Here is a 24680-nt window from a genome sequence, read left to right as displayed (position 1 = left end):
GTAATATTCTCATGATTCCCTTCCATTATCAGTTTACTGGTAGTCACTTTTCTGTAGTCCTCCCTTTTACATTCCTCTGTGCCCCCTAAAACCCACGTGATCCCCCCTACACAAAAAGTCTCCACACACCCTTCCCCCCCCCGGCGAGTAGCCCCTTAACGTTGTATTCAGCAGTGATACCGTAAGGAGAAGATAGAGGATGATCGTTATTAAAAGATTAAAGGATTTGAGAGAAGGGGTTGATGAAACTGTGTTTCATAGAGAAATTACCGGTGGTAAACCTTGCACTGAAAGACCAAATATCACAGGCAAATTTCAAAACTAAGAAGATTGTCAAACTCTTTTGTGATCATTTTTATTCATTATAATGAAAAAGTATTTGACAAAGATTGACTAATAAACTATTTGTAATTTGACCTGATAAGTACTGGGTAAAATATCTGGGTCTCGGTGACACTATTTCAATGTCTTAAGGCTATCACAGAAATGATTAATTACCAATTCATTTCGTTTGCAAAGCTTGGTACAATTTGGCCCTAATAACCAGTAAGAAATAATGTGACCAATTTCGCAAAAACTTTCAAAATCAGGATATTGATACTAACTTTACGTAGATACAGATGCAGTTCATATGAAAAGAAAAGCTGGAAACTGGCCATTTGCTACCGTAGTCCCATTGCTATCATCTCCAGCACAACTAAAAGTAACTTGCACCCCTTCTGCTTCAACGGAAGTTCGCCCACCATTTCCGTGCCATGATGCAGGACCGTTGATAAGTGACTCTAACTCATACTTCTTATTTGCGTCCAAGAAAACCAGATTACCAAACGAAACAAAAAAGCCATAATAACTATTGTTCACGTCCTTTTCTGAAGTGAATGTTCCTAATCCTTCGACAACGGTTAAGTTAGTGGCTGTATCTTTGACCTTAATGGAGACTGTGTGCTCACCGCCATCAGAACCAAAATGCTGAATTCCAAGCAAATTAATAGGCTTGTTCACGGAGAAATGAACTCTATCAGGGACGCCCCTATTGTAATTCCAAGATCTAGTTGGCTTACAATAATCGTTAAATCTGTTGACTCGAAATACAGGTGGCTCCTTTCTTGCACCCTGCAAAAATGGTAAAGGAGTTTTCAAGACATTGCCGTAGTATTTTATCATGTCGTCAGTCTCCTTCCTAGATAAAATAGCAGTGTCACAGACTACCGTAGCAAACTCCGCTAATGACATTGACGGAAAGCGAATTCCTTTCACGATTTCCTCTCCAAGAAGTCGTCTCTTCGTCTCTCCATCAAGTGTAAGTCCCTGCCGTTGTCCTTCTTCTGTGGCCCAGCGATCAACAGCTTTGAACAGTTCCACTTCCGTCACGCACAACGCTTCTCTCTTCACAAGAGATTCAACAACAGATCTCTCAGCTGTAACAAAGTCGTCTGACGTCACAGCTTTCTCTGTGAAAATCTCGATAACTTTCCAGCATTGTTCCTCCAAATTCTTGTCCCGATATTTCTGGGCGTATGGCAGAATGCTAAACACGTTTGCTGCTGTCAAATTGTTGCGGAGATATTCTTTGCACTTCTCAACGAGTGAAGGCACCATATACTTGTTCGCCAAGTAAATCACTTGCATTACATTACTTTCGCTTAAAGTCACTCCGTCGCAGTAGAGGAAACGAAACAACTCTAACAGACTGTCGTAATCACAGTCAGGTAGTTCGATAGCGTCTTTGGGTTCCGCCATTTGACCATAGAACATAGCAAAGAACACAGGACTACTGATTGCTAACACAAACTTGTGAGCTGGGATCACTTTCGTACTTTCGCTTTCTCCACTCGTCACAGGAACCACAAATTTCACGTCGCTTAGCATCTCGTTGTTGAAAATAAACGCGGTTCTCTCGACGATAGTTTGGAGTTTTGTCTGCCAGTTGTCTTCAGCAGCCATTGCTATGTTCCAGCTTCGGTATCCTCGGCAGATTTTTTCCTCATATAGTGACAAACAACTTATAATACTCAACAATAGCAACAGTTTGCCTCTTTAGGATAGCACCGCTGAACTCTTTGCAGGCTCCTCCTGTCACGCAATGACGAGCTACGTAATCTACTCCAGGCTGATATGTTATTTTGCAAAACCATGACCCTTACTGGTTAGTATTTGGAAACAGTAACATACATTTATGACGGGCATTTCTGTAAAATTACCGAGCAACGCCTCAGTTGTTGACATGAAACAAGAGATCTACTGGAAATTGTTTACCGTAATAATTTTGATTTATCGTCCTCCATATAATAAGTGCTCTCTCTCTGATAAGCGACCCCTCCTCCCCCCTCAAATTTGTTTTTGTCGGTAAGTGCCTTTATTCTAATAAACGTCTCTATTGATCGAGCACCGCCATTACAACTAGCGCCCCCTTTTCCAATTAACGCACCTATTCTGTTTCAGTAACCAAAACCGTAAATTAAGAACCGTAAATCAAGTTCGCTTACACTTACACTAATGATATCTTTGTTACAGCCTCAAGTGGAAGCTCTCCAAATTGGGGGCTCTTAAATTCGAAACAAAGTTTATTATATAATAAGCTCAGTTATGATTGATTGGTGATTCTGATTGGTTCTCACTTATGATCTATTGCAGGACAGACGTATAGATGACGTCATCATTAAACCTTTTTTCCGTATATTTGAATTCTTTATTATATAAAACAAATAGAGCCTAATGTAGTTAAATGAAGAGATGGAAATATTTCAAGATGCACAAGTAGTATTATCCATAACTTTTTGAACGAGCCAATCCATTCTCAAGGAATCTACATACAGTGTCCTGAACCATTTGCACATAGTATAGTACTCCGTACTATTAAAAATCAAGTCTTCTGTCATAAAAGTATATTTTCTCTTTTCAGCAACACTCTCTAAGCTACTCTGGCTAGGAAGATAATTTTTTTTTTTTGTATTTCTTACTCAAACCTTTAATTTACAACAAGAATATTACTTCCAGTACTATATTTTGGTCTCGCCTCTCCACTTTCTAACTCTACCATAATATTCTAATGATTCCCCTCCATGGTCAGTTAATTGGGAGTCACTTTTCTGTAGTCCTCCCCTTTATACTCCTCTGTCCCCCTTAAAACCCACGTGATCCCCCCACACAAAAAATATCCACGCACCCTTCCCCCCCGGTGATAAATAACGAGTAGCCCCTTAACGTTGTATTCAGCAATGATACCGTAAGGAGAAGATAGACGATGATCGTTATGAAAAGATTAAAGGATTTAAGAGAAAGGGTTGATAAAGCTTGTTTCATACAGAAATTACTGAGGGTAAACCTTGCACCAAAAGACCAGACATCACTGGCTAATTTCAAAACTAAGAAAGATTGTCAAATTCTTTTGTGATCATTTTTATTTATTATAATGAAAAGTTTATCTGTAAATTGACTTGATAAGCTCTGAGCAACAATAACTGAGTCTCCATGACACTATTTCAATGACTTAACCCGTTACACCTTAACATCAAAATCCATGTTCTCCATACTCTTTTCTATACATTTCCTTTGGTACTGATAAGGAGAATTTGTTTAACAATCATAATTTCTTAGGTTGGCGTTCATTTCCTACTTTCTCATCATGTTAACAAACGATCTAGCAACGTGATTACTGTAAGGGAAATTAGATGCTGGTCAGTCTTAGGGTAAAAAGGGTTGTAGCTATTACAAATTGATTAATTTGATAAATTCTGTCCCAGCATCGTTCTTCCAAATTTTCGTCCTGAAATTTCTGGGCGTATGGCAGAATGCTAAACACGTTTGCTGCTGTCAAATTGTCACGGAGATATTCTGTGCACTTCTCAACGAGTAAAGGCACCATGTACTTGTTCGCCAAGTAAATCACTTGCATCACATTACCTCCACTTAAAGCCACTTCGTCGCTATAGAGTAAGCGAAATAACTCTAACAGACTGTCGTAATCACAGTCAGGTAGTTCGATAGAGTCTTTGGCCTCCGCCATTTGGCCATAGAACATGGCAAAGAATACAGGACTACCGATTGCTAGTACAAACTTGTGAGCTGGGATCACTTTCGTACTTTTGCTTTCTCCACCCGACACGTCGCTTAGCATATCACTGTTGAAAATAAACGCAGTTCTCTCGACGATAGTTTGGAGTTTTGTCTGCCAGTTGTCTTCAGCAGCCATTGATATATTCCTGCTTCGGTATTCTCAGCAGTTTTATGTATAAAGTGAGAGACAACTTAACACTCAGCGATAGCGGCAGTTTGCCTCCCCCTCCTTAGGAAGGTACGTCATGTATGGGTAATTATTATGTCCATACAGAGCTGTACATAGCTATACAGGGCTATACACAGCTATACAGGGCTATACACAGCTATACACGGCTATACATAGCTATACAGGGCTATACACTGCTATACAGGGCTATACAGCCCTGTATAGCTGTGCATAGCCTTGTATAGCTTTGTATAGCCCTGTAAAGCTGTGTATGGCCCTGTATAGCTGTGTATAGCCGTATATAGCTGTGTATAGCCCTGTAGAGCAGTGTATAGCTCTGTATAGCTGTGTATAGCCCTGTATAGCTGTGTATTGCCCTGTATAGCTGTGTATAGCTGTGCATAGTTGTGTATAGCCTCGTATAGCTGTGTATAGCCCTGTATAGCTGTGTATTGCCCTGTGCAGCTGTGTTTAGCCCTGTATAGCTGTGTATAGCCCCGTATAGCTGAGTATAGCTCTGTATAGCTGTGTACAGCCCTGTATAGCTTTGTATAGCCCTGTATAGCCGTGTATAGCTCAGTATAGCTGCGTTTAGCCCTGTATAGCTGTGTATAGCCCTGTATAGCTGTGCATGGCTGTGTATAACCGTGTATAGCTCTGTATAGCTCTGTATAGCAGTGTATAACCCTGTATAGCTGTGTTTAGCTCTGTTTAGCTGTGTTTAGCCCTGTATAGCTGTGTATAGCCGTGTATAGCTGTGTATGTGTATAGCCCAGTATAGCTGTGCATGGCTCTGCATAGCTGTGTTTAGCCATGTATAGCCCTGTAGAGCTGTGTATAGCTGTATCTAGCCTTGTTTAGCCCTGTATGGTGTAGGGTATTGTATGTAAGGTATAGGAAATAATATGTATTGAGGACATAATATGTACACATACATGACGTACCTACCTCTGTTTAGCATAGCACCGCTGAACTTATTGCAGGCTCCTTCCGTCACGATATGGCGTGATATGCAATCTATTCCAGGCTGAGATGTTATTTTTTTTGCCAAAACTATGAAATGAGTTAGTATTTGGAAACAGTAACATGTATTTCTAACGGGAATTTCTGTCAAATTTCCGAGCAACGCCTTAGTTGTTGACATGAAACAAGAGATCTACTGGAATTGTTTACCGTAATAATTAGATTTAGCTCCCTCCATATGATAAGTGCCCCCTCTCCAATAAGCGACCCCCCCCCTCAAATTTATTTTCGTTGGTAAGTGCCTTTATTCTAATAAGCGCCTCTATTCTAATAAGCGTCTCTATTGATTAAGCACCGCCATTACAACTAGCGCCCCTATTCCAATAAACGCACCTATCATGTTTCAGTAATAGCACTGTTGGAGTACATAGATATTGAGATCGACCGTGATCCATCTTCCTTTAACTCTTTAACTCCCAAGATCTCATTAGTAATTCTCCTTACTGTTTGTCATACAGTTCTTGTGATGTTAGTTTGGAGAATTTGGTATTGGATCAACTTATAATCCCCTTACTGATATTTGTCTTTATTCTTATCGCTTGTCTGCTCGATATTGTATTGATATTGTAAGGAGAAATTCTGTCTTGGTCACTTATGGGAGTGAAAGGGTTAATTTCTCACTAAAAGCCTCACAACAGAAAGATTGGTCTTAGTCTCGGTCTCTCAACTATTATATCGCCGTGAGGTACAAGTCCTTTTTCCAGTCTTTTTGAAGATAGAAGATGATCGTTATTGAAGATTAATGGATTTGAGAGGAAGGGTTGATAGAGCTGTGTTTCATAGAGAAACTACTGGGGATAAACCTTGCACCAAAAGACCAGATATCACTGGCTAATTTCAAATCTAAGAAAGATTGTCAATTTCTTTTGTGATCATTTTTATTTATTATAATGAAAAGTTTATCTGTAAATTGACTTGATAAGCTCTGAGCTACAATAACTGAGTCTCAATGACACTATTTCAATGACTTAACCCGTTACACCTTAACATCAAAATCCATGTTCTCCATACTCTTTTCTATACATTTCCTTTGGTACTGATAAGGAGAATTTGTTTAACAATCATGATTTCTTAGGTTGGCGTTCATTTCCTACTTTCTTGAGATCTTAACAAACGATGTAGCAGCGTGATTACTGTAAGGGAAATTAGATGCTGGTCAGTCTTAGGGTAAAAAGGGTTATAGCTATCACAAATTGATTAATTTGAGTCAATTCATTTTGTTAGCAAGGTTTCGTACATTTTTGCTGTAATAACCAGTAAGAAATTCTGTGACCAATTTCGCAAAAACTTACTCAGTCAGGATATTGATATCAACTTTACGTAGATACAGATACAGTTCAGATGAAAATAAAAGCTGGAAACTGGCCTCCTGCTACGGTGGTGCCGTTGTCAGTATCTGTTGGATCACTGAAAGTAAATTGCGCTCCTCTTGCTTCAACAGATGTTCGTCCATCTTTTCCGTACCATGATTTAGGACCGTTGATAAGTGACTCCAGCGTATACTGCTTATTTGCGTCCAAACAAACCAGATTACCAAACGAAACAAAAAAGCCATAATAATTATTGTTCGTCTCCATTTTTGACGTGAATGTTCCTGATCGTTTGACAACAGTTAAGTTAGTGGCTGTATCTTTGACCTCAGTGGAGACTGTGTACTCGCCACCATCAGAACCAAAATGCTGAATTCCAAGCAACTTGATAGGCTTATTCACAGAGAAGAGGACTCTGTCAGGGAGGACACCGCCGTAACTCCAAGCTCCAATTGGCCTACAATAATAGTTAAATCTGTTGACCACAAAAACAGGAAGCTCCTTCCTTGCTCCCTGCAAAAATGGTAAAGGAGGTTTCAAGACATTACCGTAGTATTTAATCATGTCCTCAGTCTCCTTCCTAGATAAAATAGCAGTGTCACAGACTACCGTAGCAAACTCCGCTAATGACATCAACGGAAAGCGAATTCTTTTCACGATTTCCTCTCCAAGAAGTCGTCTCTTTGTCTCTCCATCAAGTGTAAGTCCCTGCCGTTCTCCTTCTTCTGTGGCCCAGCGATCAACAGCTTTGAACAGTTCCACTTCCGTCACGCACAACACTTCTCTCTTCACAAGAGATTCAACAACAGATCGCTCAGCTGTGACAAAGTCGTCTGACGTCACAGCTTTCCCGGTGAAAATCTCGATAACTTCCCAGCATCGTTCTTCCAAATTTTCGTCCTGAAATTTCTGGGCGTATGGCAGAATGCTAAACACGTTTGCTGCTGTCAAATTGTCGCGAAGATATTCTGTGCACTTCTCAACGAGTAAAGGCACCATGTACTTGTTCGCCAAGTAAATCACTTGCATCACATTACCTCCACTTAAAGTCACTTCGTCGCTGTAGAGGAAGCGAAATAACTCTAACAGACTGTCGTAATCACAGTCAGGTAGTTCGATAGAGTCTTTGGTCTCCGCCATTTGACCATAGAACATGGCAAAGAACACAGGACTACCGATTGCTAGCACAAACTTGTGAGCTGGGATCACTTTCGCACTTTCGCTTTCTCCACTCGACTCAGGAACCACAAATTTCACGTCGCTTAGCATCTCGTTATTGAAAATAAACGCGGTTCTCTCGACGATAGTTTGGAGTTTTGTCTGCCAGTTGTCTTCAGCAGCCATTGCTATGTTCCTGCTTCGGTAATCTCGGCAGTTTTATATATAAAGTGAGAGACAACTTAACACTCAGCGATAGCGGCAGTTTGCCTCTTCCTCTTTAGCATAGCACCGCTGAACTCATTGCAGGCTCCTTCCGTCACTATATGGCGTGATATGCAATCTATTCCAGGCTGAGATGTTATTTTTTTTTGCCAAAACTATGAAATTAGTTAGTATTTGGAAACAGTAACATGTATTTCTAACGGGAATTTCTGTCAAATTTCCGAGCAACGCCTTAGTTGTTGACATGAAACAAGAGATCTACTGGAATTGTTTACCGTAATAATTAGATTTAGCTCTCTCCATATGATAGGCGCCCCCTCTCCAATAAGCGACACCCCCCTCAAATTTGTTTTTGTTGGTTAGCGCCTCTATTCTAATAAGCGTCTCTATCGATTAAGCACCGCCATTACAACTAGCGCCCCCTTTCCAATAAACGCACCTATTCTGTTTCAGTAATAGCACTGTTGGAGTACATAGACATTGAGATCGACCGTGATCCATCTTCCTTTAACTCTTTAACTCCCAAGATCTCATTAGAAATTCTCCTTACAGTTTGTCATACAGTTCCTGTGATGTTAGTTTGGAGAATTTTGGTATTGGATCAACTTATAATCCCCTTACTGAAATTTTTCTTTATTCTCATCACTTGTCTGCTTGATATTGTATTGATATCGTAAGGAGAAATTCTGTTTTGGTCACTTATGGGAGTGAAAGGGTAAATTTCTCACTTAAAGCCTCACGACAGAAAGATTGGTCTTAGTCTCGGTCTCTCAACTATTATATCGCCGTGAGGTACAAGTCCTTTTTCCATTCTTTTTGAAAATAGAAGATGATCGTTATTAAAGATTAAAGGATTTGAGAGGAAGGGTTGATAGAGCTTGTTTCATAGAGAAACTACTGGGGATAAACCTTGCACCAAAAGACCAGATATCACTGGCTAATTTCAAAACTAAGAAAGATTGTCAAACTCTTTTGTGATCATTTTTATTTATTATAATGAAAAGTTTATCTGTAAATTGACTTGATAAGCTCTGAGCTACAATAACTGAGTCTCCATGACACTATTTCAATGACTTAACCCGTTACACCTTAACATCAAAATCCATGTTCTCCATACTCTTTTCTATACATTTCCTTTAGTACTGATAAGGAGAATTTGTTTAACAATCATAATTTCTTAGGTTGGCGTTCATTTCCTACTTTCTCGCGATCTTAACAAACGATCTAGCAGCGTGATTACTGTAAGGAAAATTAGATGCTGGTCACTCTTAGAGTAAAAAGGGTTTCAGCTATCACAAAATGATTAATTTGAGTCAATTCATTTTGTTAGCAAGGCTTCGCACATTGTTGCTGTAATAACCAGTAAGAAATACTGTGACCAATTTCGCAATATAAAAACATTCACCACGCTCAGCGATCGATCTTTCCATGCCGCCGCCCCTAAATTTCGCAACGATCTTCCGGGCTCTATCAGAAACACTCAATCTTTAAACAAGTTTAAGAAGGCTATTAAGACTTTTTTATTTGCCAAAGCTTTTTAATTCTTTGTATCTAATTTCATATTTTTACATTTTCTTAGTGATCATTTTTTATTTATTTATTTATTTATTTTATTTTTATCTTTTTAAAATTTTTTTAATTTTTATTTTTTAATTTTTAGTTTTTAGCTTCTATGTAGGGGTTGAAATTTTAACATTTAATTGTAATGCGCAATTGAAAATTCTTATCTTGATAACTGTGCAATATAAGTCTATAAATTATTATAAAATTATTAAAAACTAACTGAGTCAGGATATTGATATCAACTGTACGTAGATACAGATACAGTTCAGATGAAAATAAAAGCTGGAAACTGGTCTCCTGCTACGTTGGTACCGTTGCCAGTATCTGTTGGATCACTGAAAGTAAATTGCACTCCTTCTGCTTCAACAGACGTTCGTCCATCTGTTCAGCTCCATGACACCGGACCGTTGATAAGTGAATAAAGGGGTAAGTTTCCAAAGAAACTGTGGTGCTGCGTCGGTGGGAGAGTATAGCAGGTAATTTAGTGTTAACAACTGGGTTGGAGAGTTAGTGGTCGCAGCAAATAAATGACAAATGAATAAAGGGGTAAGTTTCTAAAGAAACTGTGGTGCTGCGTCGGTGGGAGAGTATAGCAGGTAATTTAGTGTTAACAACTGGGTTGATAAGTGACTCTAACTTATACTGCTTATTTGCCTCCAAGCAGAGAGGATTATTATATAAAACAAAAAAAGCCATAATAAATATTGTTCGCGTCCTTTTCTGATTTAAATGTTCCTGATCGTTTGACAACAGTTAAGTTTGTGGCTGTATCTTTGACCTCAGTGGAGACTGTGTGCTCACCACCATCAGAACCAAAATGCTGAATTCTAAGCAACTTAATAGGCTTGTTTACGGAGAAGTGAACACTGTCAGCCATCCAGCCATAGTTGGCTCATAATAATCGTCAAATCTGTTGACTCGAAATACAGGAAGCTCTTTCCTTGCTTCCTGCAAAAATGGTAAAGGGGTACATTGCTGTAGCATTTCATCATGTCACCAGTCTCCTTCCGAGATAAAATAGCAGTGTCGTCGACTACCGTAGCAAACTCCGCTAATGACATTAACGGAAAGCGAATTCCTTTCACGATTTCCTCTCCAAGAAGTCGTCTCTTCGTCTTTCCAATAGGTATAATTCCCTGCCGTTCTCCTTCTTCTGTGGCCCAGCGATCAACAGCCTTGAACAGTTCCACTTCCGTCACGCACAACACTTCTCTCTTCACAAGAGATTCAATAACAGATCTCTCAGCTGTCACAAAGTCGTCTGACGTCACAGCTTCCTCTGTCTGCCTCTCAATCACTTCCCAGCATCGATCTTCCAAATCTCTATTTTCAAACTTCTGAGCTTGCAGCAGATTACTAAACACGTCTGACCCCGTCACTTTATCACAAAGATATTTCGTACATTTCTCAACGAGTGAAGGCACCATGTACTTTTTCAAGTATAGTACATCACTTGCATCACATTACTTCCGCTTAAAGTCACTTCGTCGTTGTAGAGGAAGCGAAACAACTCCAACAGACTGTCGTAATCACAGTCAGGTAGTTCAATACAGTCTTTGGTCTCGGCCATTTGACCATAGAACATGGCAAAGAACACAGGACTACTGATTGCTAGCACAAACTTATGAGCTGGCATCGCTTTCGTACTTTTGCTTTCTCCACTCGACACAGGAACCACAAATTTCACGTCGCTTAGCATCTCGTTGTTGAAAATAAACGCGGATCTCTCGAAGATAGTTTGGTGTTTTGTCTCACAGTTGTCTTCAGCGGCCATTGCTATGCTCCAGCTTCGTATCCGCCGCAGATTTTTTCCTCATATAGTGAGAAACGACTTAACACTCTTCTTCTCTAGGATAGCAACGCTGAACTCATTGCAGGCTCCTCCCGTCACGAAATTGGCGGCTACGTAATCTACTGCAGGCTGAGATGCTTTTTTTGCCAAAACTATGAAATAAGTTAGTATTTGAAAAGAGTAACATGCATTTATGACGGGCATTTCTGTCAAATTGCCGAGCAACACCTCAGTTGTTGACATGAAACAAGAGATCTATTGGAAATTGTTTGCCGTAGCAATTAGATTTAGCGCCCTCCTTATAATAAACGTTCCCTCTGTGACAAGCGACCCCCCTCAAATTTGTTTTTGTTGCTAAGCGCCTCTATTCTAGTAAGCGTCTCTATTGATTAAGCACCGTCATTACAACTAGCGCCCCTTTTTCCAATAAACGCACCTATTCTGTTTCAATAATAACACTATTGGAGTACGTGTTCATTGAGATCGACTGTGGTCCATTTTCCTTTAACCCTTTAACTCCCAAGATCTCATTAGTAATTCTCCTTACTGTTTGTCATACAGTTCTTGTGATGTTAGTTTGGAGAATATGGCATTGGATCAACTTATAATCCCTTAACTGATATTTTTATTTATTCTCATCACTTGTCTGCTTGATATTGTAATGATATTGTAAGGAGAAAATCTGTCTTGGTCACTCTTGGGAGTTAAAGGGTTAATTGCATTCTTAAAGCCTCACGACAGAAACATTGGTCTTAGTCTTGATCTCTGAACCATTATATCGGTGTGAGGGCACAGATCCTTCCACGATGGATTCCTTCTAAAATTTTCCGTCGATTGCTTGGCAGATCATTCAAGCAAGGAAGCATCCAGGGACAACAAATCCATTTTCCAGTCTTTTTGATCCTCAGTCACATGAACATCAAAGCTTCGTTTCACTTTCTGCCGTTTCTAGAAAAAGAAATAAGCGCTCTTTTTTCGGAATAAGCACTTTCCCTCGTGGTGCCAAAATTAAATAAGCGCTCTGGGCGCTAAATTGAAATATTACGGTACTAAACTTTTGAAGAATTTGAAACTTAATCTATGCTGGAGTAACTGCCTAACTTGTGACTGTCAACTGACGGAATGTGATTGGTAAATACGCAGTTGATTTGTCAATAGTAATCAGAGAGTTCAAGGTAAAGTTTTTTTTGTCTAGCGATATCGCACGCAATGCTAGTAGTGTTCGTTAATTGTTTAACTAGACCTAAGGAGAACGGTTTTTTTGGCCCTGAGTAAGCAAACGAAACAGCGAGGCGAGAGAGACATACACACCCACGCAGGGAAGACTCTTGAACATCAATTGAAAACTTACACCGTGAAGGAGTTATTAAGCTTGGAAACAAAGAGGTCACAGTTCCAACGGAGCCATGTTAGCTGTCAAAGAGGAGCGGACAGTCATAGGAGGCGTTGAATTGGCGAGGAAAACAGTAGTAGCTGCTACAGAGGAAGGGTGAGTCTCTAATTTCAACAATACTTCACTATTTAGAAAATTGCAAACGATTTCAAACTTGGCATAATCCGTACGTTTGGTAAGAGTAGAACTGTTCCTGTCGATTGACTGTTCTGGTGGAACTCGTTAGATCTTCAAACGAAAACTTCACAATGGCAAGCCCGTGAATATCTTTTCTTGCTTCACACATATTTCATTCGATGACTATTGGTATTTTGTAGATAGTAACCGCCATTGAGGAACACGGAAGTAAATGCCACTAGAAGAGTAAACTCATTCATGAAATTAAATGTGCGACTGTTTGCGTAACTTGTACTCGCAGCCAGCGAGAGTTATGACTAATGATAACTAACGCAGAGCAAAATTGCGTTAATGCCTTTCTTAACAATAGTCATTATCAGAAATTTGTGTGACCAAGGCGTCCCCAATACTGAATTCTAGAAGTTATTCCCTTGTTCCGTCTGTCAACACCGGTCAAGCCATTCAGTTTAAATCCCGATTCCTTCCCGATTCCTCCCGATGACCTTCTTTAAACGGCGATACTGAGGACCATCGCAGTTGTAGGCTTAAGGAGGCTCCATGGGGTTTTTGCTCAATGTTGGCGCGCGCGCCAGCGTAATGTTTTTTTAGCAATTTTTATGTTTTCGTTCTTCAAGGTCACTAAAAGCCATCAAAAGGCAATGAGCAAGGTTCAGACTATCGTTCACTGTAGAAAATATTATCAATATGATTTTCGTAATTAAGCTAAGATTCCACGATAGGAGGCGCTCGCCCGTGTTGATTTGGCTTTGCCTTTGATTTTCTTCAATTTGCTCCGGTAAAATCTCTCAAAATTCTCACAATGTGTGAAAATTGTCCTGCCGACTATTTAAAATCCAAAAAAACTAGTGGTTTCCTCACCATTTACCTGATTTTGTGTTTTCTTCCTCTGTCTCAAATTTGGTCTTAAGAATTTTTTAATCAACAGGCACGGTCCAGCAAACCTAAGGAAATTCCGCCGAAGGAAACGCGATAAATCTTACTCGAAAAATGTCTATTTTCTTTGTTGCAAAATATTACGTAATGGAATAGAACTTCGCCAAGAGCATGCGTAAACTTTCGAATCTGTCGCCTTTTAACAATCCATCCCACGATGTTTTCTTTTCGGTTGACCACTTCATTTTATTTGTTTTTTTTTTACTCAATTTATCAATTGAATTGATAGAATAAAGATCTGGAGGATTCAAATCAAATAAATAACTAGCAACAATTTTTAAGTACTTGCATATGACAGGGGGGTTAAAAAGCCATCAATGATTTCCTAACAATGTTGAGATTATTTGCATAATCCATTAGATTTAAGCTATTTACTTTGAAAACTTTTAAAATACTGGACGTTTGTGTTTGATTTTATTAAATTATAGTTTCTTTTTTTCCAGCGTTGTAACCAGGGAATACGTAGAAGCTAGAAACATCAGTTTGCCTGGAAGGTAAGAAAAGAATTGAAAATATCATTGATGAGCAAGTATCATGAAGTTAGGAACTGTGAAGTTCACTAACTTTTCGCATCTATTTTCAACCTCTTTTTTGCAAGTGACGGTTGTGATTTGGGTGGGGGAGGGGGGTTATGATTTATAATTGGTACGATAAGGGCAAACAAAGGGGTTGGTCAAGAAATTGGGGTAATTATTGTCATGAACAGAAGCCAAAACATTTGTGCTTTTTTTTTTCCCTTTCTACTAAAGAACTAACGCATGGATATTTTTTCATCTCCCCTTTAGTGTACCTGCCATTGTGCAGCCGAGGTGAGATCAGAATGTAATTTTTTTTTATTTCCATTTTATTTCGCAGATATTTTGTTTGACTCGATCACAAATTGTATTTTCGTTATACTATAAGTTGTAGATTTGTTGATGCGGTCTACGTTTGACAAATTACAATGCAACAGAAAACTATATCGAATGTAGATTGGAAACATAATAAAGATGATTTTCATTAGGGCGAACCAGAGTTCATATTTGAAGTGAACTCATTTTTACGTCACCACCACTGAAGATGTAGGTCAAGATCACAATATACACCGGAACATGGGCAAGATCAAATTAGGAGATCGTCTAAGATTTTTGAAGATCTCTGCCGTTTTCTGAGATCCCAGGAAGATCTGAAAATAACAGACGAGTGCGGGGTATAGTTGTTCTCCATCTGAACATTTAGGGTCAACGATATATTTCTACCACATTATTCCTTGAGGACGCTATACTTTGAGTCTAAATTAACTTATGGAGATAAACGTTGAATTTCAAGCCCTGTATAGGAAATTCGTTCTCTTAGCCTAATCATATCCCAGTATTGAACATCCTCTTTTTCCTAAACAGTAATACTTGTTTTTTTTTGTTCCTCTCTCTCTTCAGTGCGTACCCCGCCTTACCTCCGCCCCCACCACCCCCTCCCCCACCACCAAAAGAGTTCAGTTGGGTGGATTGTTGCTTCAAGTGTGATAGTGGATATGAGTGGTACGAACCAGGTGGAAAGGGTAAGTACGTGGTTATTGTAACAGAAGCAGGCCTAACAACTGACTCCTTCTCCAGAAAAACCACACGTATAAGTTTGTCAATTACAATACTATCAAGGCATTCGCTCTCATTAACTCCTGAACCACTCCCCCCCCCTTCCCCCCCACGAGAAACTACGAGTCTACGTTTGTCAGTTTTGGATGAATTATTCTAGTTTTTGTAACAGCGTCCACGAAGGGCTATTTGACACCAGCTCGCACAAGGTTTGGTGATAAAATAAAAAACCTCAGCTTAATTGCAATGTTATGTTCTTCCATTTCCTCTCTCGTAAAATCTGGTTGAAAATGTGCTTTTCTGTTATTTGGCAGGCTTCTGCATTGTGTTGTTACTTCTCGTGGCTTATTTGATCGGTGGAGCTATCCTACTAGCCTACCTCATGTTACTTTGTCTTTTTGCCTTCTGCGGCGAGGATTAGTGACGACATTAGATGTAGTGGTGAAATACTTGCTTTTACTCTATTTTACGTAGCACTTTATATTTAACAAGTAAAATACTATTAGTAATACTATTTTGTAAAATTGTGTTGTAGAAATCGTTGTGTCGGTGGTAAATTTTTACTTAATAGTAGCTTTTTATCTGAGCGTTTACTCAAGCTGTAGTTAAACTGGTGGCTTTCAAGTCTTACACTATCAGATGATTTAATAAAGGAAATAGTAAAAAAGTCGAAAGACGTAATCCGCCAACACTGAGTCTATAAGATTTGAGTTTGAGATGTAAACCTGCAGTACTAATCAACACAGGGAGGGGGGGGAGGGGTAGTTGGATAGGGAGATGGTGAGGGGAGAAGACTTCTAGAATTTCGACTTTTAACCTTTTACTCTCTAATATCAGGATACATATTCTCCATACTGTTCTCTGTACACTTCCCATGGTAATGACAAGAAGAATTTGCTTTTCTATCAGGAGCTTCTTCAGTTGGTCATCATCTCCATTCTTATGATTTTGACTGAAGGACCAGTTATTTTTTATAGCCTCAGGAAGGGGGGTTTGGAGACCTTGAGGAGGGTCCGAGGATTTTGATTATGTCACGATGAAATTAACCTGATTCCCTTCCCCCCCCCCCTCCGCAAAGGCTCCATGGTATTCTTATGACCCCCCTCATTGGCAGTTAATTGGTAGTCAATTCTCCACAGTCCACCCTTTACACTCTGTTGGTGATGCCTGATACCCCTCTGCTCCTCCCCTGGAAACCGTGTGATCGGCTAAAAATCCTTCACCTTCCTCCCCCCCCCCCCCCCCACCCAAGGTGATAAATAATGAATGCATTCAGCGGTGATATCCTAAAGAGCAGTTAGAACATGATCGCTCTTAAGGATTTAAGGGTTTGAAAAACGGTTGAAGAAGCTATGCTTCGTAGAGATGTTAAGGAGTGTCAGAAGCCCATCACTTAATGAGCTCCTGGGAGTGTAAACTTTGCCGTCAAAGACCAAATATCACCGGCTAATTCAAACTAAGAGAGATTATCGAACTCTTTTCTGATCATTTTCATCCATTATAATAATATTTATTTTACAAAAATAATAATTTACTTCTTAACAAGTTATCTGTAAATTTACTTGATAAGCACTGTGACACTATTACAATGTCTTGATGCTATCACAGAATTAAACAAGTTATGAATTGATTTCGGTAGCCAGAGTTGGCACATTTTGGCTGGAATAACCTGCAACAAATGCAGCCATCAGTTTGGGAAAAAACTAACTGAATTAGTACCTCCTACGGTCTAAATCTTTGCATCTCGCGTGACTAAGCCGTTATGCGATCGCTTTATGTTAGGTCACGCATTCAAAGCGTGTCACGAGACTTTTAAAGATATAAAGTTGCAGGAATTCTTCGTGTAAATCAAAAGTGTCAGTGAATTTCGGTGATTTAGGAACAAGTTTTAAACCTAAAATGGACGATGGAAAAGATACAACAGGTTTGGTGGCTTTTGGTGTAGAACACAGCGTGGAAACGGATTTCAATTCGGTGCCACTGAAAACAGGTGAAAGGTTAGTGTCTGTGCACTCATCATCATGGCGTTGTTTAGACTGATGTTAAATCCGTTTTTCGAGCTCCTTTGCCTTGTGTCTGGAACGTTGATAAATGTTGCCCTTTCCCATGACAATCATCAATAGTTAATTGAAATGCAACCATGGTAGCAGATCTGCCAATGATTGACGGGACGTGTGACTCAGCGACTGTTACTGTCCGAGTTCGCACTAGGAAATTAAGTGCATGTCAGTCCAACTCAATGAGTTCTTAGTCGACCGTATCAGAAACAAAGACCAGTTTTTCATGAAGTACTAAATTTTGGCTCCTGCAAATTTGGAAAGAACAGATAAAGTGTTTGGCTTCCAAATGGCATATTACCAACCGATTTCCCGTTCATGTCCTCCAAAATAATGTTAGCTATTTAACATCAAATTCACGCATGGACTGGCTTGAATTGAATTTCGAAGTCTTTGCTGAGCCTGCTAATGTGCTTCTGCTGCCTCCACTAATGACACTTATGTAAGCCTTAGAACGTAATTATGTGAATAAGCGTTGATGATCTTTGATGTGTTGTTGCGTATAGTTGTATGAATTATCATTAACGAACTTGTTATTGTTCTGCATTTAGTGTTGACGATATTCAAGTGATTACTGCTGAACCAGTGAGGTATGCAGATTGAATATATTACCAACTTCAATTGTACATTGTGTTTGCAATAATTTATAAACAGGTCGAGGAGGGAGGGGTGGGGCGTAAGAAGGTGGCGAGAATTGTGCGTCCCAATTTTTCGATTGGAAAGGGTTTCCCATGGTCACATGATGGGAAGAGAAGGGGAGGGAAAGCGTTATCGTTTTATCTTCATAAACACTCCACACAAGCTACCCTGCACTTTCTTCAGCAACAGCATATATTTTTTTGATATTTTCAGCACAACAATCCTCAGCCCTGCTGTTGGAGGTGCTTCCCCGTCCAGTGACTGCAGCTGTGAGATGTGCTGTACTAATTGTATGGAGTGTGTTAAATGCTTTTGGGAAAGCTTATGTTGTTGCTTAGAGAAACCAGAAGAATGTAATGAATGTTTGGAGACATTGCGATGTTGTGTTGATATTTTGTTGTGTAACTAATACATGTGAATGATTACTGGAAATATATGAAAATCATATGTGTGCACTGCGGTGAAGAAATTAGATATAAGCGGTCCTCGCAGCTATAAACACTGCTGAACTAGTAGTTGAAATGAGACCTGAAAAAAATTCAGGCCCGTACGGGATTTGAACCCATGACCTCTGCAATACCGGTGTTGCGGCTATCTGAAAATGTATATGTTAAAGCTTGTTCTTCTCAGAGATTTCTTTTCATGGAATTTCCATTCAAACTAAGATCGTAAATAAAGCGTTAACCTTGTTTATATCCGTTAACCTTTGTGATATGCTGAGGATCATACTACTAAAGAGTCAATCTATACTAAGTCACGCTGATTCACGCTACGTCACGCTAGGTGACACTCAGTCTAACTGTCACACACGTACAAGCTCACGCTCGGTGGTCTTCCTCGTCCATGCCCCTGTCTCGCTCTTAATTCATTTAACAGTAAAATATAATGCATCATAAATTCAATGCGTAGATTTAAGACCTAACTATTATTATCATCAAAATTGTTATTATTATTTGCTATACTATGTCCTCAATGGCTTGATTAAACATGTTATTTACTGTATTCCATCTCAATGCTTCAACGACCTGTGCTCTCATAATGTTCTTGGCAAGTCCAGTTTTTATTTTCATATGCGAAAGTTTTCCTTGTTACTTAAAACATTTCATATCAGTTTAGTTTCTGTTCCACGAAATGTTTACGGACAGTCCGACAGATGATTTAGACAGCGGAAATAACATACCGTTAGATTTTGACCAGGCACTCCTTGAACGAGATAGCCTGGGTAAAGCTTAAGTACACCCTTGCATCGCTGGAAGATCGAAGTGAGCAACACTGAAACAGAACTGACTTTAAAATGAACAGCAGAGGAGAGGGGATATTAGCCGTTCAAGAAGAACGAGCAAGGATCGGAGGAGTTGAAGTGGCAAGAAAGACGGTGATAGCTGCCACGGATGAAGGGTTAGTGTTAGACATCTGTAGTATGTTTATTCACCACGCTTTGCAGACTTCACGTTCACGATTATAATCAAGCTTCATTTGGATTTAAAAGCTCTTTATATTCTTCTTTTGTAAACTTTGGAGCCAGATTCTCCAGCTAAGATCCATTTTCTTGTTAATCTCGCCCGAGTCGTAGAAACTAATTTTGAATTGAAAGGAGATCAGCCATGTTTGTGCGGCTGTGTCCAAATTCCCGGAAAAGCGGAAGTACTTCGTCGATTTAGTCTCAGAAATCGTACAGGGTCCCGTAGTCTTTCTTTACGTCAATTTCTCTTGATTAAAAGTTAAATTAACACAATTTGATCACAGCAAAGTCATTCTTTAGGCTTATGGTAGTTCAAGAAAATGTGGTAAAATGTGAGACTGAACTTTGGTTTCACTCAAGTTCCTTAACAAACCACGACGGCGACGGCGACGGCAGCGAGGACGTGGCAAAACAAAAGATCTAATGAGCAGGACAATAGCTCAGCACGCGCCTTTTAAAACTGTGTACATTTCTCAGCCGTCCTCCGCAAACTAACAACGCAAAATCATCAAAATTTGCTTTGTCCGAGAAAAGGAACCCCGACAGCAAATTATTAAAGTTTCCATTTGGGAACTCAACGCCGCTCTCATACGTTATGTTGAGATTAACTTGCAGCGCCGTAAGAGGTGGTCATCAAATCTAGTAATTCGCGAGATTCCAACTAAAATATATATACATTTTCAAATCAACGTCTTCTTGGCGTTGCCGTCCTAAATGCTAAAGGTCTCCAATGTCTCCAGCGGCGCCTGCTTTCCTCTTAAAGCATAACATGTGAATGCAGCGTGGGGTTCGATCAAAACAATAACGTACAATGATATTTTCACATCTCTAAGGCGAAAAATAGTCTAAAGTCCGGCTAAACAGTTCAAGAAATTGTTCAGTCTGGTTTGTTACTTCTTTGCACTGAATTAACCCTCTTCTGCATTCAATTATCTGAAAACTGTATTTATCTTTACCAAACAGAACTGAGTAATTTTTTCATGTATCTTATTATAAATAACTCTAACTCTTATTTAAGTCGTAAAATCAGCATGCAAGTTCTCCAAACTGTTCTCCGTACATCTCCTGTGGTACTTAAGGAGAATTTGTCTAAAATGTCCAAAAGAGTTCTTTTTTAGTTGGTGATCAGTTTCTTTATTCTCCTGACTAAATGTTGGATTCAGGGGTGACATCGTAAGGAGAAATTAGATGCTAGTCACTCTTAGCGGGTAACCGGAGGACAAAGTAGAAATGAATACTATTGTTGTCAGGATGGATGAATCAGTGAACAAATGATACACGTGTGAAAGTCTCAAACTACTTTCCATTTGCTGTGCGATATGCCAGTATTGCGACAAGAAAATACCTTCCCAACGAAGGCTGAACAATGGTTGCACCAGAAAAAGATCTATATCATCAACAATAGCAGTATGGTATATTTTTTTGTAAGACATTTACTAGTGGTTTGTTTCTTTTGCTTCTTAGAGTTGTGGCTGTTCAAGTGAATACTGTGGAGCAAGTGGGGTATTTACCAAAAACTACTATTTTATAAAGTTTTCTGTTACTTTAAAGATTACAGATTGAGCCCATTTTCGAGGAAATCAACGCAAAATACGGTCGCAGATGCAAGTGGAAATCTGGTCATTTCCATTATGTTACCGATGCCTTAACCTCCTCTTCTTCAGTTTGGTATAAGATTGACCAACCCTGCCCTCCCCACCCCTGAAGGGAGTGTAGACAGAAAATTTGAAAAATCGATTGCCAACAATGTGTTGTTTTCATGAACAAAACAACAAGGGCTGCATTGTAGAATGTGGGCGTTTTAGTGCTCACCCAGACTGAGACTCGTAAAACCAAAACTGAAAAAACCACAACATGTACCTCAGCAGAGGAAATATTTTAGTGAGAACGCAACGTAAAAACAATTAAACTGCCTTGAAGCGCAGTAAAACGCGAGGGATCAAAAAGCGGTTGGTTTTAATGTTGCATGTGATTTGTTGAGGGGTGGTGCAAGTTTTCTGGACCAATCACATAGCGAAGTAAAGCAAAAAAAAAGCGAAATCTGAGTCATTTCCGACATTTAATTGAAAATTACCTTAAAGGGACTTCGTAATCGTTGTGCCTCTTGCGAGGTCATTCAGATTCTGTTTTAATCAGTTCTCTATCCAATCCATCCTCGCAACTTTTGTTCCACTTTCCCATTTTGTAGTTTCCTCTCTTACCAAACTGATGTATTGCAGTGTCCTCTTTGCTAAAAGTAACGTAGCCTGTAATGTAGCGATTTTCACTTTTGCGACGTAGCTTCTCTATAACCAATGGACAAAGCTAAGAAAGTATCGAAATGTGATCGAACCTTTCCACTGCTGTATTTACAGCGGCCACCGTCCCGCATTACAAGGTGGGCGCCCTATGCTAGCAGGCGGTCCTCGATATCCAATCCCAAACCCAGCAGTGAGCTACGAAGAGGAGAGAGGCTGTACAGATTACTGTTGCTTGGCATGTGACAGTGAATATAAATGGTACAATTTGAGAGGAAAAGGTGAAAACAATTTATCATAATAATAAATGACCCTATACTTAAAATGTTAGGACCCTTGTTAAACAACGCTACTTTCTGTTATGCTCCTTGCATCTGCTTTCGCAGTCCTGCGAAAAGAAGCATTTTTTCTCTCATGTTTTAAAACTTTCAACCTCTAGGGATCCCGAGATATTTTATGAAATGCCTAAATAAGCCTTGCTTTGGGTGTAGTCATTTTTTACCAACTGGGAAGGAAGGGTCAGAGGATTTTGGTGGAGTCATAGTAACATCTACCTGCTTCTCCCATAGGGCTCTGTATGTTCCATATTCTCCTCTTTTAGCGACGACTTATTCCCCCTCCGTTACCCGTAAAAACCACGTGATCCCCACTAAAATACTCCACTACCCCCTCCCCCCCCCTCAGGCGATGACCGGTCCCTAAACCCTTTAACTCCCATATCAAATATTCTCCTTACTGTCAACCATAAACTTCTTAGAATGTAAGTTCAGAGAATTTAGTACTGGATCAACTAATTACTCCTAAATTGGTATTTTTCGTTATCTCATCACTTATCTGGTTAACACACAATATTATGCAAAGAAAATAGTTTTATTTTGACCTGCGCATGAGAATTAAAAAATGGAGGATATGATCTTCGCAAGTGAGCTGCAAATAACAAAGCCACAAAAAAAATCTGGTTTCGACGAGATTTGAGCCCGGGCCTCCCAGATACTAGTTGGACGCTAATATCAATTGAGCTACGAAGCCACACGGTTGGAAGTGAGACACATACTCATGGTTCTGGTCATGTGACAAATTCCCACTCCGTTGTATGATAAAATTAGATTGGACTCTAAAGTTTCTTGCAGTCATAGTAGATAGGATCTGCTTCTATTCCGCTCTCCTCGTTCTTTGCTTCTTACCCTGAGCTTTCCAACAAGGTGCCCACTCGTGTCCACGCATAAAATAATTTTATTTTTATCAGCGAAAACTAATACCATACACTAAACCCACACCCCCCCCCCACCCTCATTAACCTCCCCCGCCCCACCCCAACTCTCGCCCCAGGCTTCCTTGTCATCACCTGTCCTTTCAAGAATAAATTTCCGAGCAAATCAGATGGAGCTGAAGTATTTGCGTGACGCTGTCAGGCGTCACGCAATCAATTACTTAAAATTATCTGGTCGTTGAGTCTTTCTTCTTTTCCCTTTGTAGGCTGTTTCTGGCTTATTGTCCTTTTGCTTTTTTATTTGGTCGTGGGTACCATACTGCTGCCGTTTTTGATCATCTACTTGTTGTGCCTTTGCATATGTTATCCTCTTGGCTGTTGTAAAGATGATAACGACGTAGACAGACCCATTTTTAGATCATAAAGTGGAACAATTGGTCTTCACTTGACTGGGAAGCATTAGGAACCATAAGCTAATGTCTGTGTTTTTGTAGTGTTTGTTCTTATTGGATAAATACCTTAGCTATTACAAAATCTTTATTCTATTGGTTACCACACCCTTATCCGCAGTCACGTGATTATCCATGTATCTATCATAGTATATTAATTACGTTCATCGTTATTCTATTAAAGCAGTTGTGTAAAGCACTTGGTCTGTGCACGCGTTACTCTATAGTAGTATATAACGAACCCTAATACACAACAGATTTATTTGGCCGCAGCATGAAAAGTCAAACACTTTCTAAATCTCAGTGGGTTTGATCAGGGACCACACTCACGGAGAAAAGTGACCTAGCAAAGAAAAGGTATTGCTGATTGTTTTGGCCCTGTTGACGGAAAATTTATGCCAACCAGGTCATTGCTGACCTCACCTCCTTTAAGATTTTACATTAGCATTTGGTTCAGTGATCTCAGTTGACTTTATTTAGAACAATGTCAAATTTTGTCTCTTAAAGTGTTTTCATAGAGATAACTGGGCTGAAAACTTGGGAGTAATGATCATTGTAATTTGCTTTTACTTTGAATTCACGAAAACATTGCACTATGACACCCCAGATTATAATTAATTTTCGTTGACGTTGAGTTGTAGTTGGTCAGAATATTCATTGACTATTCATTTGAAATAATGTACAAGTACTGTAGTAATGAAAATTAAATAATAAAATTAAATAAAAACTTAAAATTGAAAACGCAATTTTCATCGATATCATAGAGCACACTGAAGAACCAAAGTAGTCGCAACAGCCAATCAAAGCAAGGGAGATTTTACATGGAGTCAATAAGAACTCAACTACAATCAAGGAAACCACTCTTTACGCGGGAAAACGTGAGCGACAAAGTTGTGGTTGTGGGTTTGAATCTGATTGGTTGAGAAAGTGGAACGGGTTTCCTGGACCAATCACATAGCGAGGCAAAGCAAAAATAAAGCAATCCCGAATTACCTTTAACACTTACTTGAAAACTGCTCTAATTGTTTAACATAATCTCAAGTTGAGATCCAAATTTTTGAAAATTTTTAAGTGATCTGACTATTTTTTTTCATTCTATTCGACTCCTCCAAGGCGCTAAGATGGAAACTTAATGTGGTGGAATTGATTTCCATAAGGGAACTTTTTTTCTTCAATCCAAAGTTATTGACAATGTTTAAGGGTTCACTAACATTTATGAGTGTGAATTGTTTAAATTTAAGGGAGTCCAAAATGGAAGAATTTCATGGGCATGGGCTAAACGAAAAACCCGATTT

The 24680-nt window shown here is 39.4% G+C and overlaps 5 protein-coding genes and 1 pseudogene across 5 annotated transcripts; 3 read left to right on the top strand and 3 right to left on the bottom strand.

The window, feature by feature from the left end:
- Positions 1 to 407: 407 nt before the first annotated feature.
- LOC131773744 (BTB/POZ domain-containing protein 3-like) lies at positions 408 to 2034 on the bottom strand. Its single transcript, XM_059089687.2, has one exon. It carries the CDS (start codon positions 1942 to 1944, stop codon positions 628 to 630), a length of 1317 nt encoding a protein of 438 aa, XP_058945670.2. The 5' UTR covers positions 1945 to 2034; the 3' UTR covers positions 408 to 627.
- A 4083-nt stretch (positions 2035 to 6117) lies between these two features.
- LOC131773725 (BTB/POZ domain-containing protein 6-like) lies at positions 6118 to 7986 on the bottom strand. Its single transcript, XM_066162776.1, has one exon. The coding sequence runs from the start codon at positions 7900 to 7902 to the stop codon at positions 6586 to 6588; it is 1317 nt and encodes a 438-aa protein (XP_066018873.1). The 5' UTR covers positions 7903 to 7986; the 3' UTR covers positions 6118 to 6585.
- A 932-nt stretch (positions 7987 to 8918) lies between these two features.
- LOC136279054 (BTB/POZ domain-containing protein 6-B-like) lies at positions 8919 to 11641 on the bottom strand (annotated as a pseudogene).
- An 829-nt stretch (positions 11642 to 12470) lies between these two features.
- On the top strand, positions 12471 to 16476 carry LOC131773754 (uncharacterized). Its single transcript, XM_059089697.2, has 5 exons — positions 12471 to 12785; positions 14204 to 14254; positions 14546 to 14569; positions 15176 to 15297; positions 15646 to 16476. The coding sequence occupies exons 1-5, from the start codon at positions 12703 to 12705 to the stop codon at positions 15750 to 15752; spliced, it is 387 nt and encodes a 128-aa protein (XP_058945680.1). The 5' UTR covers positions 12471 to 12702; the 3' UTR covers positions 15753 to 16476.
- A 139-nt stretch (positions 16477 to 16615) lies between these two features.
- LOC131773755 (uncharacterized) lies at positions 16616 to 19000 on the top strand. The gene is made up of 3 exons (XM_059089698.2): positions 16616 to 17328; positions 17940 to 17978; positions 18241 to 19000. The coding sequence occupies exons 1-3, from the start codon at positions 17231 to 17233 to the stop codon at positions 18434 to 18436; spliced, it is 333 nt and encodes a 110-aa protein (XP_058945681.2). The 5' UTR covers positions 16616 to 17230; the 3' UTR covers positions 18437 to 19000.
- A 260-nt stretch (positions 19001 to 19260) lies between these two features.
- LOC131773743 (uncharacterized) lies at positions 19261 to 24117 on the top strand. The gene is made up of 4 exons (XM_059089686.2): positions 19261 to 19425; positions 20954 to 20992; positions 21844 to 22007; positions 23203 to 24117. The coding sequence occupies exons 1-4, from the start codon at positions 19322 to 19324 to the stop codon at positions 23358 to 23360; spliced, it is 465 nt and encodes a 154-aa protein (XP_058945669.1). The 5' UTR covers positions 19261 to 19321; the 3' UTR covers positions 23361 to 24117.
- Positions 24118 to 24680: the final 563 nt, after the last annotated feature.

This window comes from Pocillopora verrucosa, chromosome 2 (genome assembly GCF_036669915.1).
Source record: "Pocillopora verrucosa isolate sample1 chromosome 2, ASM3666991v2, whole genome shotgun sequence".
NCBI lineage: Eukaryota > Metazoa > Cnidaria > Anthozoa > Scleractinia > Pocilloporidae > Pocillopora > Pocillopora verrucosa.
Note: the sequence above shows the minus strand (reverse complement) of the source record. Positions and strands in the feature narration are given on the sequence as shown.